Below are 13,922 nucleotides of genomic sequence, written 5' to 3'. Positions count from 1 at the left end.
TAAAAGCATATGAAATAATACTGAAAGAAGAGGCGGAAATAATCGCGCAACCCTCAAAAATCGGTGGCGATCTCTCTCCTCATCCAGCTGTTTGCGACTTCCTGCCAGCCTGTGGTCAGCTGATTCAGACCGAGGAAAGAGGCCGGAGGTTCAGCTCTAACATCCACAATGATTACGGTGTCCCATCGTTCAGGACAGCCTGTAAAATGAACCGGAGCGATCTATAAGGCTTCTAAAAGTGTGAGATCTCTGGACCGGCAACAGAGCTCTGTGTGGAGGAGTTTATTCAGCGGATCTCCGGACGAACAGCAGGCAGCTGGTGACGTTGGCATCCTTAGCCTAACCTAGCTTACTTTAGCTTAGCCTAGCCTAGCTTAGCTTAGCCTAGCCTAGAAGCGGCCTGTTTTATTATATTGTAATTACTCTGTGGGGTTTTGCAGTTGACTAGTTCTTACGGTAGTTTCTGCTTTAAACGTCTATAATAAGTTACGTGTGGTTGTAGAAAACGAGACTCGAGTGGGTTTTTTCTTCTTCAGGGTAATATAAACAAAGCTTAATGAAAAGCTAAAGTTGAAATGGGTGTGATGTGACATAAATCAGTGTTTCTGGATACGCGCAGGTTAAAAATACTCATCTTGCTGTACTATCTGCTTTTAATAGGATGTGTTTTGGGCTCTCCTCGCGTCCTACCACCCAAACTTCACAAGAAGACACAACTAGCTATAACAGCTTCACAATGAAGATTTGTGCAGATTGTGCCTTTAAAATAATAGTTGATAGACACGAGCAACGAAATAGAAAGTAGGTAAAAAAAAAAAGGAAATGACAATTGTTGTTTGAATATAGGGTCACTCCTGCACCAGATCATTTAATCTTTTAAAGAAAACGCTGTTTGGATTTGACATTAAGAAGCAACAACAAACTTTTACCTCGTTTTTTAAAAAAAATATATATATATATAAAAATTGTTGTGTGCTGAAAACATCTATAAATAACATCAAAATAAAGCAATTAAAATTTTTCTGTTCATTTAAGTCGGAGCTGCACATGACATCATGTCTGCCATCAAAGTCTGCGGTATCTCAGCCACAAGAGAGTGCATGGAAAGAATATTCAGTAGTACATGCAGGACATCGAAACTTCCTGCTTTCCAATAATGTATTTGTCCACATGGATGGACGTTTACTGTCCTTTATGCCCTCACTTGATATTGGGGAGCGATAACCTCAGTCTCAGAGAGATGGTGAAAACATCCAGTAGAATGAAAAGGGAGTTATGATGAACAATATTGTTTACAAGAGTAAACAATATTGTTCACATTCACATCAGAATGTGATGTTTCCATGATATTGAGTAGCTCGGCTCTTTCACATGTTCCTACAAGAATGGAAAATGTTTGTAGGAATTTATTTATATATATATTTTTTAGGAATATTGTAAATTTGAAAGTGTATTTTCAATACACTGATTTAACTATTAAAGCAATAAATACATTGTTGTATAAAAGCTAAGAATAAATCAAATTGAGCTTTTATTATTTATGTCTTTGTCAATACTAGTGATGCACCTATACGAACATTTAGGCCAATATCGACATCATGGCTGATATTTGATATTTACCAATGTTTCTGTACTCTTTTTTTCCACCATGAAAAATGACCACACTGCTGACATTACGTCTTTACTTCAGTTAAACATCCCACAGTCCTTTACTGCATCACTATCACTGTGACATGACCAAATGTCCGCCCATCTAGAAACATATACACAAATGTCAACAAGATGGAAATAAACAGTGGTCATTAACATCGGCCCAGGTGTACTTATTGAACAGCTACCAGTATGTTGAAAATGACTAACTTTGATCTTAATGCCCATATGTGAGCATTGCTAATCAATATTACTCAAAAATATTAACTGAGAATGAACTCAAACAGAAGACAATGTCTTTCTATTACGACATTTATTTAAAAAATGATAGCAGAGACTAGCATTTCCATGCATCTTGCAAGTGCTTTGTGTTCATGTACACCGTGTGAGGAATTACTGAGTTTATTCGTTTCACTTTAATGCACTTTAGATATCAACATCTACACAGTTACATGTGAAGGAGGCTGCCCGTTAACACACACATGCATCCAAACCAAGAGTGTCCAACTCCAGTTCTCAAGAGTCCTGCATGTTTTTATGCTTTCCTGGTTCAGCAGGGAAGTCAGGCCTGTGCAGAGCTTGGCAGCATGCGTCGCAGGGAATTCATCCATTTATTCAGTCTTGTTGAAGCAGTGCGTTGGCTTTTGAGGACTGGAGATGGGAACCCCTCGTCTAAATGTTTCCATAAATACTTATTCAGTTCAACTTTGAGTCAGAAATACTTCATTAATTCTCAAGGGAAATTACATTGATGAAGCTGAATAATAATTCAGGGGAAAGTGCAGCAGGCTGACAGCACTTTTAGAAAATGCATTCTTCCCAATGTTCTCACTTAATTTGTTTTAGATACAAATCTCAGTTTCCATATATATATATATTTGATGCTCTTTATCTTTCAATTGCCAGATGAAGGCACTGGCTTTAATATTTTAGTCATCCTTTTTGGGGATTTTAAGCTTCTGGCCAAGAGGCCTCACGTTAACACACACTCATTTGAAAAATAAAAAGGCAATGGAAGAGCTATTTTTAAAATGATTGTTAATTAATTCAAGAGAGTTCCATTTCAAAAAATAATAATTTCAAAGTTCCAAATCTGTCCTGATTTGAGAAATCTGAGCCTCAGTGATTTTGAAGTGACGTAATTTTGTTCAGAGTTGTGAAACAGATCTTCACTACACTGCTCAAACGTCAACCCCTCCACCAAGTTATTTTGTATTTTATGGATCATACAGAGAAAATAATCTGTCTGTTGCATGAGTGTTAATGACTTCAAATGAAATGTCCAGAACTGGGAAATAAAGGTAAAAAAAAATGTAATTTTGAAATGAAAGATGTGTAGAAACTCTGTTCTCTTTTTCCATTTAATTAAGACTATTATCTATAAGCCCGCTCATAATTATTACTACTTTACAAGCCTAATTATTAAGCAATTCTTGTCAAAGTTTAGCTAAAAAATCTGTGTGCTTTGATGTGAATTCTGCAGTGTTTTTCATTGGTAGCAGCTTTGAAAGAATTTAGTTGAATTGGTGCATTTGTCTCTGTAAATCGTTCCGTTAGCTCAGTCTGCAGTCTCCTGTTTCTCTCTGTGTTTCTTCACTTTCTTCAGATCTGTCCCCTGCTTCTCCTCCCCTCTGCTCTCTTGGCTGGGGAAAGGCTGTTTTTTTCCAAACGCAACGCCAGAAGCGGACGTTAAGAAAGTATCAGACTTAACCGGAATCAATGGTACAAGTCTTACTGTCGCAGTGAGAAATGGGGTGGTGTGTGTATGCGTGTGTGTGTGTGTGTGTGTGTGTGTGTGAATGCTTCCCCGCCCCTCGGATGATTGCTCGTTGTTCTTGGGTCACATGTTTTTTAGCTCAGTGTCACAGAGGGATTTTATGGAGTTGTGTTTGTGTGTTCTCCCTCCCTCCCTCTTTGGAAGACATAGCACCCAAACTAAGATTCAAGGATGTGTTTTTGGAAGGACAGCGTGTTTCCCAGATCCGCTTCGTAGAAATTTGTTTTTGGCATCCAGAGCAGTGATGACATTTCCTTTTTTTTAATAACCAGTCAATCTTAGTTTTAAATCTGTCAGAAATGTAAAAATTAAAAATAATTTAAAAGCTGTACAAATTCATACAAATTCTGAGAATATCAGCGAAAAGATAACATATTTCAGTTGATATACTAAACTTATGTAATACATAATATAGTGACTCATTACTTGAAAGGTTAGGCTGGATGATATGGCTGAAAAACGAAACAAAAACATAAGCGTTTAATATTGATTAGTTTTTTGTTTTTAACATTGGACATACTATCAAACTGGTGCCACGACCTTTCCTGTTTGTTGTTTTTTTTATTTTTAAGCAGCTATGAGGTGCGGTGGCAAAACCTGAAACTGCTGCTGCGCCAGGTGCTCAACAGGCTGTTGCTAGGTAACCAAAGAGTGAGTGAGTGAGCGAGTTAGTTAGTTAGTTGGTTGATGCCACTCACCTTTCGGAGTTGGCCGTGAGAGGTTGCCAGCTAAAGTCATTCCTATGCCGGGTTATCTATTGATGTTGATCAAGTATCTATCATTATGCATATTGTTATTGATTTATTGTCCAGTCCTATGGGAAGGCTTTGTTTTTGTTTAATTTGATAATTAAGCCATAATATGACATAAGACAAAGAAAAAATAATTTAATACTGAAATATCACGTTTTGGAATACATTTTATTGAAAAGCTTTTAGCATATATAAAAGAAAAACCTCTCAGAGAGGTGTTCAGGATATCCTGGTTCTGCCTTTTTTTTTAAATAATCTAATTTTTTGAGATGCCCCTTTGAATAATTGACTTCATAAGTCAATCTTTATATTTTAGATGGATCAATTGGCAACGTTGGCAGCTAACTCGTTTTCTCTTGTTGGAGGATGGAAAACATCAAAACCGTCCTCTCCCTCTTTTCTGTTCAAACCGGTGATCTTCTCCTCCTGTCCTACAGAGGGAGCCAGAACGGGAGGAGCAGCCCGAAGACAACATGCCCCCCAAGTTTAAGCGACACCTCAACGACGACGAGGTCACCGGATCCGTCCGCAGCGAGAGGGTGAGGTCCAGACGCGGTGGAAAAAATCACGCGTTTTGGGGTTCTGGTTTGTCAGGAGGGCTCGAGTAAACAAGGAGCGACAGAAGCAAACATACATGATGATGGAAGAGGGAGATGGAATAAATAGAAATCACGGTTTAGATTAAACAGCAAACAAACAATAAAAATATTGGCGACACGGTGGAGTCTCCAGAAAGTCTCGCGGCCAAATATCTGCTCCTCATCAGGCTGCCCATCCTGTCCCACCTCCTCTTCCTCACCCATCCCTTCTTCTTTTGTGTTGTTTTTAACTCGGATCAAAGCCACGATTACTGTGGGGGGGGCCTCAGGGGTGGGACGATTGTGTAACATTCTCCTCTCCTTCTAGTTTTCTGCTTCTGATAATTACTACCAGTTCTCCTCGCATCTCCGGTACCGGGAGGGAGGTCGCGCAGAAGGAGAGCGTTAGCCCTCGCACTCACGAAGAGCCTTATGTTCACGTGGCCGCCATCTTTTCAGATTTCTTGCAGATGACCTGCAAAGGAAATGAAGTGTGTGTAGAACGTGTATTGGGTGTCTGATAAGGTATGCGGGTCCTTCCTCGTCTCTCTCTGCTCTTTGTAGCGTTGAAGTGCTCGGAAGACGATGGTAATGGCTGCAGCTTCTATAACTGGAATGTTATTAGTTAAACTACTCACAAAAGAAACTCCGTCTAAGCAGAGCTGAGTTTTGTATTTCTTCATCCGTCCGCTCCTATGAGTATTTAACCCTCTATGGCATGACTTTTTATTTTTGTGGGGAAGAAATATTTTCCTGCATTCTTTGGGAGCTTGGTGGTCCCTAATTACATGTCAATCATAAAATCGGACTCTGACACCTCCTGGAACCAGATTTGGGTTTGTTGCCTCAGGGTAACATTGGTCTAGAACACCAAGATTGTCTACACTGATTATGAGAAATGAAATACAAATCAAACAAAAACTATATTCATAAAAGAACTATTTTTTGGACAAAAATATGTCAAAAATCATGCCCCCCAAAAAATAAAATAAAGGAGCAATGTGAGGTACAGCTATGTGGTTTGTTGCCTGAGGGCAACGCCATGCCATAGAGCAGGGGTGGGCACTCCCGGTCCTCGAGGGCCGGTGTCCTGCAACTCTTAGATGTCTCCCTGGTCCAACACACCTGAATCCAACAGCTGAATCTCCTCCTAAGTGCAGTCAAGTTCTCCAGAGTCCTGTTAACGACCTCATTATTTGACTCAGGTGTGTTGAAGTAGAGATGCATCTAAAAGTTGCAGGACACCGGCCCTCGAGGACCAGGAGTGCCCACCCCTGCCATAGAGGGTTAATGCAGCTTTTTGGGTTTTTTTTTTCCCCACTGAATAGGATTTTACACAAAAGCACTGTGTGCCCAGATTAAAGCAATCAGAGGTTTCGGGCCAAGATTGTGCCTTAGAAAAATAATCAACTTTAAGATCTCATAATTGTTGTATTGTTCTTACTTTGACTTTGACTTCCCAGCGTATTGATTATTTTTGCTCGGAGTTGGACGACGTTCAGGGGATCGAGCTTTGGCACGCACAGCTGCACAGACGACATCCAGTCATCACAGATTGATCTCACTATTGGCGTTGCCGTCAGAGAGCAAAAGGAAAAAGGCTCCTATCGATCGCTTATTTCGGCCGTATTGTAGGGAAATGTTTCTATTTCTGCATCAGCAGCATCACCCACTAGGCGCCTCGGATGAACCACACCCTGTCATCCACCAAACAGACGAGATGCTGCGTGCGCGGTAGTGTCCCGAAACAAAATAATCCCCATAAACAGGTGTTAATCTATTAAACTCTAAACTGAATTTATTCATGTTAATAAGAAAAGAAAAATAAACATTGAAATAGTGTTTTGGAGGGGGGAAAAAATGCCATTTCTTTTATCAGTGTTCTCAACTCCAAGGATGCCTCATCTTGATCTTATCTTTGTCTGAGCCGCAATATTTTCTTTTTTCGACAGAGGAATCTGCTGGAGGAAGACTCTGATGAAGAGGAAGACTTTTTTCTGTGAGTTTGTGTTGGAATATATGGTTTTTTGTTGTTGTTGTTGTTGGGGTTTTTTTTGTAGCCATCTACCAGTTCGGGTTAGGGTTAGGGTTAGCTAAATCCCTAACAATAGCTAAATCCACAATGGATTTAGCTATTGTGGATTAGCTAAATCCACAATAGCTAAGTTCTTGTGCACCTCAGTTCTTAATCTTAGAACGCAGTTTAGATTTCCTGAGTGACCCAACTCAAACATTACCTGGTAACTTTAACTTCCATAATATATTTTTTTTTCCCAGGAGAGGTCCAACCGGACCCAGATTTGGACCTCAGAATGACAAAATGAAAAAGTAAGTACGGATTCCTCATCGCAGCTAAAAACAGGATATGCATGTGTTTTTGAAATCCTTGAAAACGATTAGATTTCAATTAGGTGTCATCAAGATTTGGGAAGTGCTTGGTTTCTCTACAAAGTCCTTGAAAGTGCTTGATAATGCTTGTTGTTAACGGCTGAAAACAAGTACTGTATTTGAAGGATAATAAAAGGACACATACATTTTTTTTTCTCAGTGTGTGAAGTTAAATCACACCAAACATCTCTTGTTTTAGGCCAGTTGGAATTGCCAAAATTATTTCTATTTGAAAAATGTCAAAAAATGTAGCAAGAACATTTCTTTATAGATTTTTTTTTGTTGTAGTTTTCTTGGACCCAGTCACGTGTGTAAAAGAGACACATTTCAAATCTTGTCTCGGCTGTAGAATGTGGAATACTGTCACAAGATGTTATTAATAACAGTATTAAATGAAGCCATATAACAGTGAATTGAAACTATCTTTTTTTATTCTTTAGTTCATTTGTACTGATATTATCTCCAGACGCTGGTGGTGCTGGAAAAGTTTGAAAAGCTGCCTTGAAAGCACTTGAAAACGCTTGGATTTTACTGTGGGAAAAGTGTACGAACCCCGTAAAACACCGGGGGCCGGGGCAGAGGCCCCACACTTTTTGAAGCTGCCGTTATGTAACCGCGGCTCCGACGTGTTTACCAGAAGTGGCTGGTTGTTGTGCAAGAGAATTTATCGCGCAGGCTCTGCTTCGATCTTTGCCAGCGCCTCGCAGACAGCCGGAGAACAGAGGAGGTCATTGTTGAGACCGTCTGGCACGCAAAGCCGTTTCTTCACGCTCGCTCCATACCTTGCAGTCTGTCACAGTCGTGCCCACGTGAAATTAGACGCCGTCATTACTGAGGGCAGGAATGTCCTGTGTAAGAAGTTCAGGCTTTCAATGCGTCCGCTCGTCTGAACCCGGGCCGTTAGATTCCTCAGGTGTTTGCGACGGCGGCCTGTTTTCTTATGCCACCCCTCCCGCCTCCGTCCAATTCCTGACTGGAGTCTTTTATGCATCTGCTTTTGCATGACATCACATAAAAAGAAAGTTATTTCAGTTTAATTTTATTTTGAATCCTCAAAATGTTAATACGGTAGATCAGGGGTAAGCAGAAGAGCTTGTGCTTCTTTTTCAACAAGGCAATAACTCTAGATTTTTGCAACAAATATACTTTAAAAAGAAAATTAAAAATTATTCCGTATGTGCCCTGCTTTAATTTGTGTCCTCAGTGTGCAGTCCCAGGTTGACGAGGTGATCGACGTGATGCAGGAGAACATCTCCAAGGTGATAGAGAGGGGCGAACGCCTCGATGACCTGCAGGACAAGTCCGGTGAGTCGCAATGTCACACCTTCTGTCACACTTCTTCTGGGTTTTGCGCGTGCACGGGACGTTTGTGCTTTTCATCCACTCGAACCGACTCCACAGAGAGAGCATCAGTGTTGTTTTTACTAACATTTACTTTGCAATCAGAGCTCTCGGGCCCTGGGGGCGTGCAACGGCGTCAAGGAAACACTCGAGTGGGACTGAGACTCTCCGCAATGTGCTTCCAATTTAAGAGAAAAACACAATTAATATAATTAGGGTTATTCGTTTCTAAAGGGAAAAAAATCCTCAAATTACCAGGCAGTAGTTGAAGTTACAGCTACTGCAAAAGATGCCGGATTTTAGAGCATTATCCGTCTGACTTAGGATTCGTCATGCTGGGCCGAGTCCCGTTTTGTCCTTGGGACCACCTTGACTTCTCTGTGCAGAATGAACAAAACAATGCCTCGGACATAGAGAGTTAAATAGGTGCCGCAGTTAAAATTAGACAGTACGCTGTCCAGATCTAAACCTAAACATCATTACCAATAATTTATTAATGTTAAGGTTTAGATCTAATAACTCGTAAGTCTATTTATCTATGAGCAAATTCTCTAGTGAGTGCAGAAGAGCAGATTGAATGCTTGAACAAAGGAAGTTCTCCTTGAAATCATTCTTTTCTCAACTATGATTACTACAAATCTACTCTTTGCTTTTTTCCCTTAAGAGCATCCAACTGCATTATCTGGTTGCAGATTATCATTATCACTGCGGAGCTTGCTCAGGATTGGCACTTTTAAACGACGTCCGGGCATAAAGAAACCATTTTTTGTCCAAGAAAGACTGAGATTCTGTAGAAAGAACCAGGATTTGATTGGATGGGGGTAAAATCAATTTTCTGTGGGACGGGGGAAGGGCAGCATCTGTTCAGGAAATGTGGAAAATTAGAAACTGTCTGCAGACGAAGAGGTGAATGATCATGACACTATTCGGTGTCGTGATGGATTTAATGAGAGTGGGAGCGCCTCCCATTCAACGGGAACCGGCTCGCTCACACATCCAGTCAAAATCTGACGATGGAGGACGTTTGTTTTTATGCGTAAGGGAACAGCATGTAACGAAGCAAAAAAGTCATAAATGGTACGGAGATCACAACATGGACGCTTTTGGGGTGAGGCCAGGAAACTCTTCACATCTTCATCATATTAAGAACTTGTGGCCACACCACCAAAAGAAAAAAGAAAAACCAAATCTGTAAATATTGACAGAAATGATTTTTAATGAAAACCTTTTAAAGTTCTCAAAAAACTATTATAGGACTTCAGTATACAGTAAGAACATATGACAAAAAGATATAAGAACACTGAGACAGTATTTCTGAGTGACAAAACATTTGAGTACAATTTCTCTCAAGTTTTCTTTTTTTTTTTGTATTTTCTGATCCTTTGCTTTAGTTTAACTAGATCCATGTAGCCATATCTGCATGTCCTCATTTTCCTATATAAATAGACTGATTATTGGCTGAAATACACCAACAAATATGTTTTTGTAAAAATTTTTTCCAATAAGTATTCTTGAGTGAGAATCCACTTAAAAAAAACTGTTTGTACAGAAAGTCAGAACAGGTCCATTCAGTTGGAGGCAATTCAAGTCGTCACAAGGTAAAGTGTGATGCATTTGTGAGGTGTCTGCACTAGAATCCGGTCCAACAATAACAGAAAACATTATTTTATGACCATTAATGATAGTTTAGTGGTCCTCAGGACTAAATTTGCTAATATCTGCTAAGCATGAGTGTGGAGCTCTTGAGAGTTGGGAGATCATCTGGCTTTAGGGAAGGGTCAATCTGTGTGTCATCAGCGTAGAAGTGGTAAAAAACACGAGAGGCACAGAGAGAAAAGAAAGAAACAGGTCCAACTACTAACCCAAGGCACACCGCAGCACAGGGTTGCGAGGGAAAAGTCCGAATCACTGTTTATCTTCAGTGAAGCGAAGACAAACGGTGAAGCGGTATGAGATGATCAAGAGCATCAGAACTAAAATAGATGCGTCTTTTCAGCTTTCTACCTAAATACTCTGCAGCTTTACACATCATATTGAACTTGTAAATGAGCAGCAGAACAGGTGTGTGTTATGAAGTGAATGGGATTTCTTTCAAATAGTTGTTCCTTTCTGATTGAGTGACTTAATCAGATTGTGAAGGAGCCCCTGTAAATATTTTCATGTAGTCTCGAATAGAAAACAATTGATTATACATTACAGCTAGATTAAACAGCAAAACCATTTTCCATGGTTGATTAAAGACACTTCCCTTGTAGTGAGTAGATGTCTCTGTGTAAATATTCGCTGTTCGCTTTATGTTCAGGTTCTGAGCGATTTCCCAGCTGTCCATCTGAAAACTCTTAACGACTCTAGCTCTGTGTTGTCTTCCCTCCGTTACGTAACATTTACGCGCTAGCCAGGCTCCAAACAAAGAGACCGCCGCTGTTTCACCTCGCTGATGAAGACACGATGCTGAAATCCACGTGTTTGTGTTTCCTGTCTCGTGCATCGTCAACACACTCACACACACAGATGCTACACAGGCGCTCCGCTCTGTCATGTTGACCCGCCTGCCACAACAACGATGCACATCTGGAGGACATTCTTGTCTGCTTGTTTATGCGACGCGTTTGTGACTTATGGCCCGTCTCGACCGCGCGTCTCATCCTTAACGCGTGAACGACGCGGCGCTCCGGCTGACACCTCGCGCGGGCAGGTGACCCCTCGTCAAATTCCTCGGGATTAACGAGCGTCTTCCCAGAAGCCCCTGTGTGGGCGCGCCGCTTTGTAGTAGGGACGGATCGTAAACAGGCACACGGAGATGGAAACAGCAGACGCAAAAAGAGAGAGAGGGTGAGCAGCGCCGCACGCTAGGGAGCCGGACACTTCCTGTTAACATTCAGAGACACCACGTTAACAACGATATCGCAGAAACAGACCGCAGCGCGGGGGCGAGCTGGCGGCGGGGAGATGTTACGACAAGGAAGCTGGAGGAAATGTTGCTATTTTGGAAATGTATGAGCCCGTGCCAAAAGAGTTGTCGCATCTACCCAGGGCAGTAAAGCCGGTGTATCTAACGCCTTAAGTGAAACCTGTTTGTTTTTTCGGTGACTGACTTGTCCTTTTTGTTCTGTCGTCTCTCATTGCGTGCTCCCTGGCTCTGCGCTGCGCTCGCATCGTGGTGCAGAGAGCTTGTCGGACCATGCGTCTGCGTTCAGCAGCCGAGCCAAACAGCTGCACAGGAGGATGTGGTGGAGAGACATGAAGGTGGGGTATCTGTCTTGTTTTCAGACTATCTGCATACAAGCATTTAAAAAAATGTCCCTGATTTTAACCCAAGTCATGTAGTGTACCCAGCAAGCATGTGGAAGAATGTGCACTAGCCCCATCAAAAAGGAACTTTCTCTGGACTACAAGCACCAATTGCAGTTTTCTGGCTGATCACTGATCTCGAAAAAAACCTGACCTGCTGATACCGATTTTTGTGTGTGTGTGTTAAATAAAGCCAGAAAGGAAGGAGGGTTGTAAGAGGAGGGTTGCGCCTCCTCTTACAACTGTGTGGTGAAAAACTAACACTGAACTCACTATGGTGGGCCATGGCGGCGGCAGCATCATGAGTGATTTTGCGTCTCTAAAAGTATTGAATAAAGGGTCAAAACTGTAAACCATGCATCACTTTCCAGTTATTATATAACGCTCTGCGTTGGCCTTAATAATCTGAAGACTTCTGCAAGGCTCTATGTCTGTTGGCTTTTGTCCACGTTTTGTTTTGAGACAAATGTTTTATTTCCCCAACAGATGAAGATGATTATTGCACTGGTAGTCGTCGCTCTTCTGCTGATCATCATCAGTGAGCATTTGAATGTCTTATAAACTTCGGCAGAGTTGAAATCTACAAACACGTAGTTATGTCCTTTAATGTTACGCCTCTCTTCTGTTTTCCAGTTCCAGTAATCCTTCGATATCGTAAGTGACCGATGAGGATGAGGTGGACCGTTCCTCCTCGTCCTCCCCCCCCCCGCTCCCGGCCCACCTGCAGCTTCTCAACTGTCCAAACCATCTTCAGAGTTCTCCTCTTCACCCTCAGTTCAGATCTTACAATCACATCCTGATCCGAGATCAGTTCTGCTCGATGAAGTTAAGGGAAAGCAAAAACATTGACTTATGTTTTGGCCCTGTTGTCCGTGTAAAGGGAGCGCTTCGTGCCACGACACATATCACAGGCGCTGGGGGTTTTGGGCCTTTGTCCTTCGTGTTGCATCTCAGATAAATTCTCCAGGACCGGGGGAATCCGACAGTCTGCGTTAGTTTATCTCCTGTGAATCTGCTGCAGCAGAGGCTGTAAACTCCGAGCAGATGAACCTCTGATGTCTTCCCACATGTGCATCTCAAACACCAACGGCAGAGACGGTTTTAAAGGGGACACCTAAGTAGTACAAAGCACATTTTTAAAATTCTCTCCCGCACGAAGCGAGAAGACATCTGAGTCTCATCTGAGGTTCTTTTTTTCTTTTTTCTTCATTTTAATGTGAAGAAAAGAACAATGGGAAACCAAAACAGCCACGTTCTGAATGTCTGTTCACCGTTCTGTGCTCTAAACCTCTTACTTCCTGCAGGACTGTGCTGATCTCTGGGCTCCTTTGATCACAACTGTTCAGGTTTTCAATTTACTCCCAACTCTGCAAACGGTTCTGTTCGGTTTAAAGCTGCTTTTTGCTTACTTTCCCTCTTAAGTTGTTACTATTATTTCTGGTTTATGAAGTTCTGTATGAGCGCTGGTATTTGCTACAGAGGGGGACGGTTTATCTCTGCACTGTTATGACTGAGATGGAAGGTCTTATGTAATGTGAATGGAAACCATAGGTGTAGTTGTGATTGGTTAAAGTCTACATGGTAATTTGATTATTTTTGTGTATTTATTTTAGCTGTAAATATGGATTCTGTAACGATACTGTACAGTACTCTGTGGCATTGCATTGGAAGACTGTGATTCCTTTTGCTCTGGAATAAAGTGATATTAAAGGGCAATATGTCTGGTTTGTTCTGGTTTGAACGAGAATCAGCAGTAGGAAAAAGTGGATGAAGTAAAAAAAAAACAAAAAACAGAAACAATCGCCATGCCATCCCTAAAGTTTTAAGCACAGGTTAAGTGTCCAATAGCTTACAGAGCTTGCAAAATTCCAGGACTTTTATCTCCTCATTTATCCGACTGTTGCTGGCTCGTGACTTTACTGGCATCGCCGAGTCCCCAGATGGCATTAAAGTTGCAGGGTCTGGAGCCCATGAAGCGTTATTGCTCTGACAGACCCTCGGCCTTTCTTCCTCCCAGTACCGCAGGCACGAACATTGAGCCAGAACTGCCCAACTCCACTGCAGGAACAGACATTAAACTGGCCCCGAGGGACAATTTGCTTTGTTGATGTATGGCGGCTGGACGTTAGGGGTCACATCTGCCAC

General features: G+C 41.6%; 1 protein-coding gene across 3 annotated transcripts; it reads left to right on the top strand.

The window, feature by feature from the left end:
• The first annotated feature begins 83 nt into the window (after positions 1–83).
• vamp4 (vesicle associated membrane protein 4) lies at positions 84–13,493 on the top strand. 3 transcript variants are annotated; one of them, XM_005795550.3, is made up of 9 exons: positions 84–319; positions 3,257–3,372; positions 4,617–4,718; positions 6,710–6,756; positions 7,035–7,085; positions 8,350–8,450; positions 11,653–11,732; positions 12,264–12,315; positions 12,411–13,493. In XM_005795550.3, the coding sequence occupies exons 2-9, from the start codon at positions 3,370–3,372 to the stop codon at positions 12,437–12,439; spliced, it is 465 nt and encodes a 154-aa protein (XP_005795607.1). In that variant the 5' UTR covers positions 84–319; positions 3,257–3,369; the 3' UTR covers positions 12,440–13,493. The 3 variants fall into 3 exon arrangements, with proteins under 3 accessions (XP_005795607.1, XP_023195645.1, XP_005795608.1); XM_023339877.1 differs by lacking the exon at positions 3,257–3,372; XM_005795551.2 differs by lacking the exon at positions 84–319 and having other exon boundaries at positions 340–3,372.
• The last annotated feature ends 429 nt before the right edge of the window (positions 13,494–13,922 follow it).

This window comes from Xiphophorus maculatus, chromosome 9 (assembly GCF_002775205.1).
Source record: "Xiphophorus maculatus strain JP 163 A chromosome 9, X_maculatus-5.0-male, whole genome shotgun sequence".
NCBI classification, from domain to species: Eukaryota; Metazoa; Chordata; class Actinopteri; order Cyprinodontiformes; family Poeciliidae; genus Xiphophorus; species Xiphophorus maculatus.
This window is presented reverse-complemented; position numbering and strand designations above follow the sequence as displayed.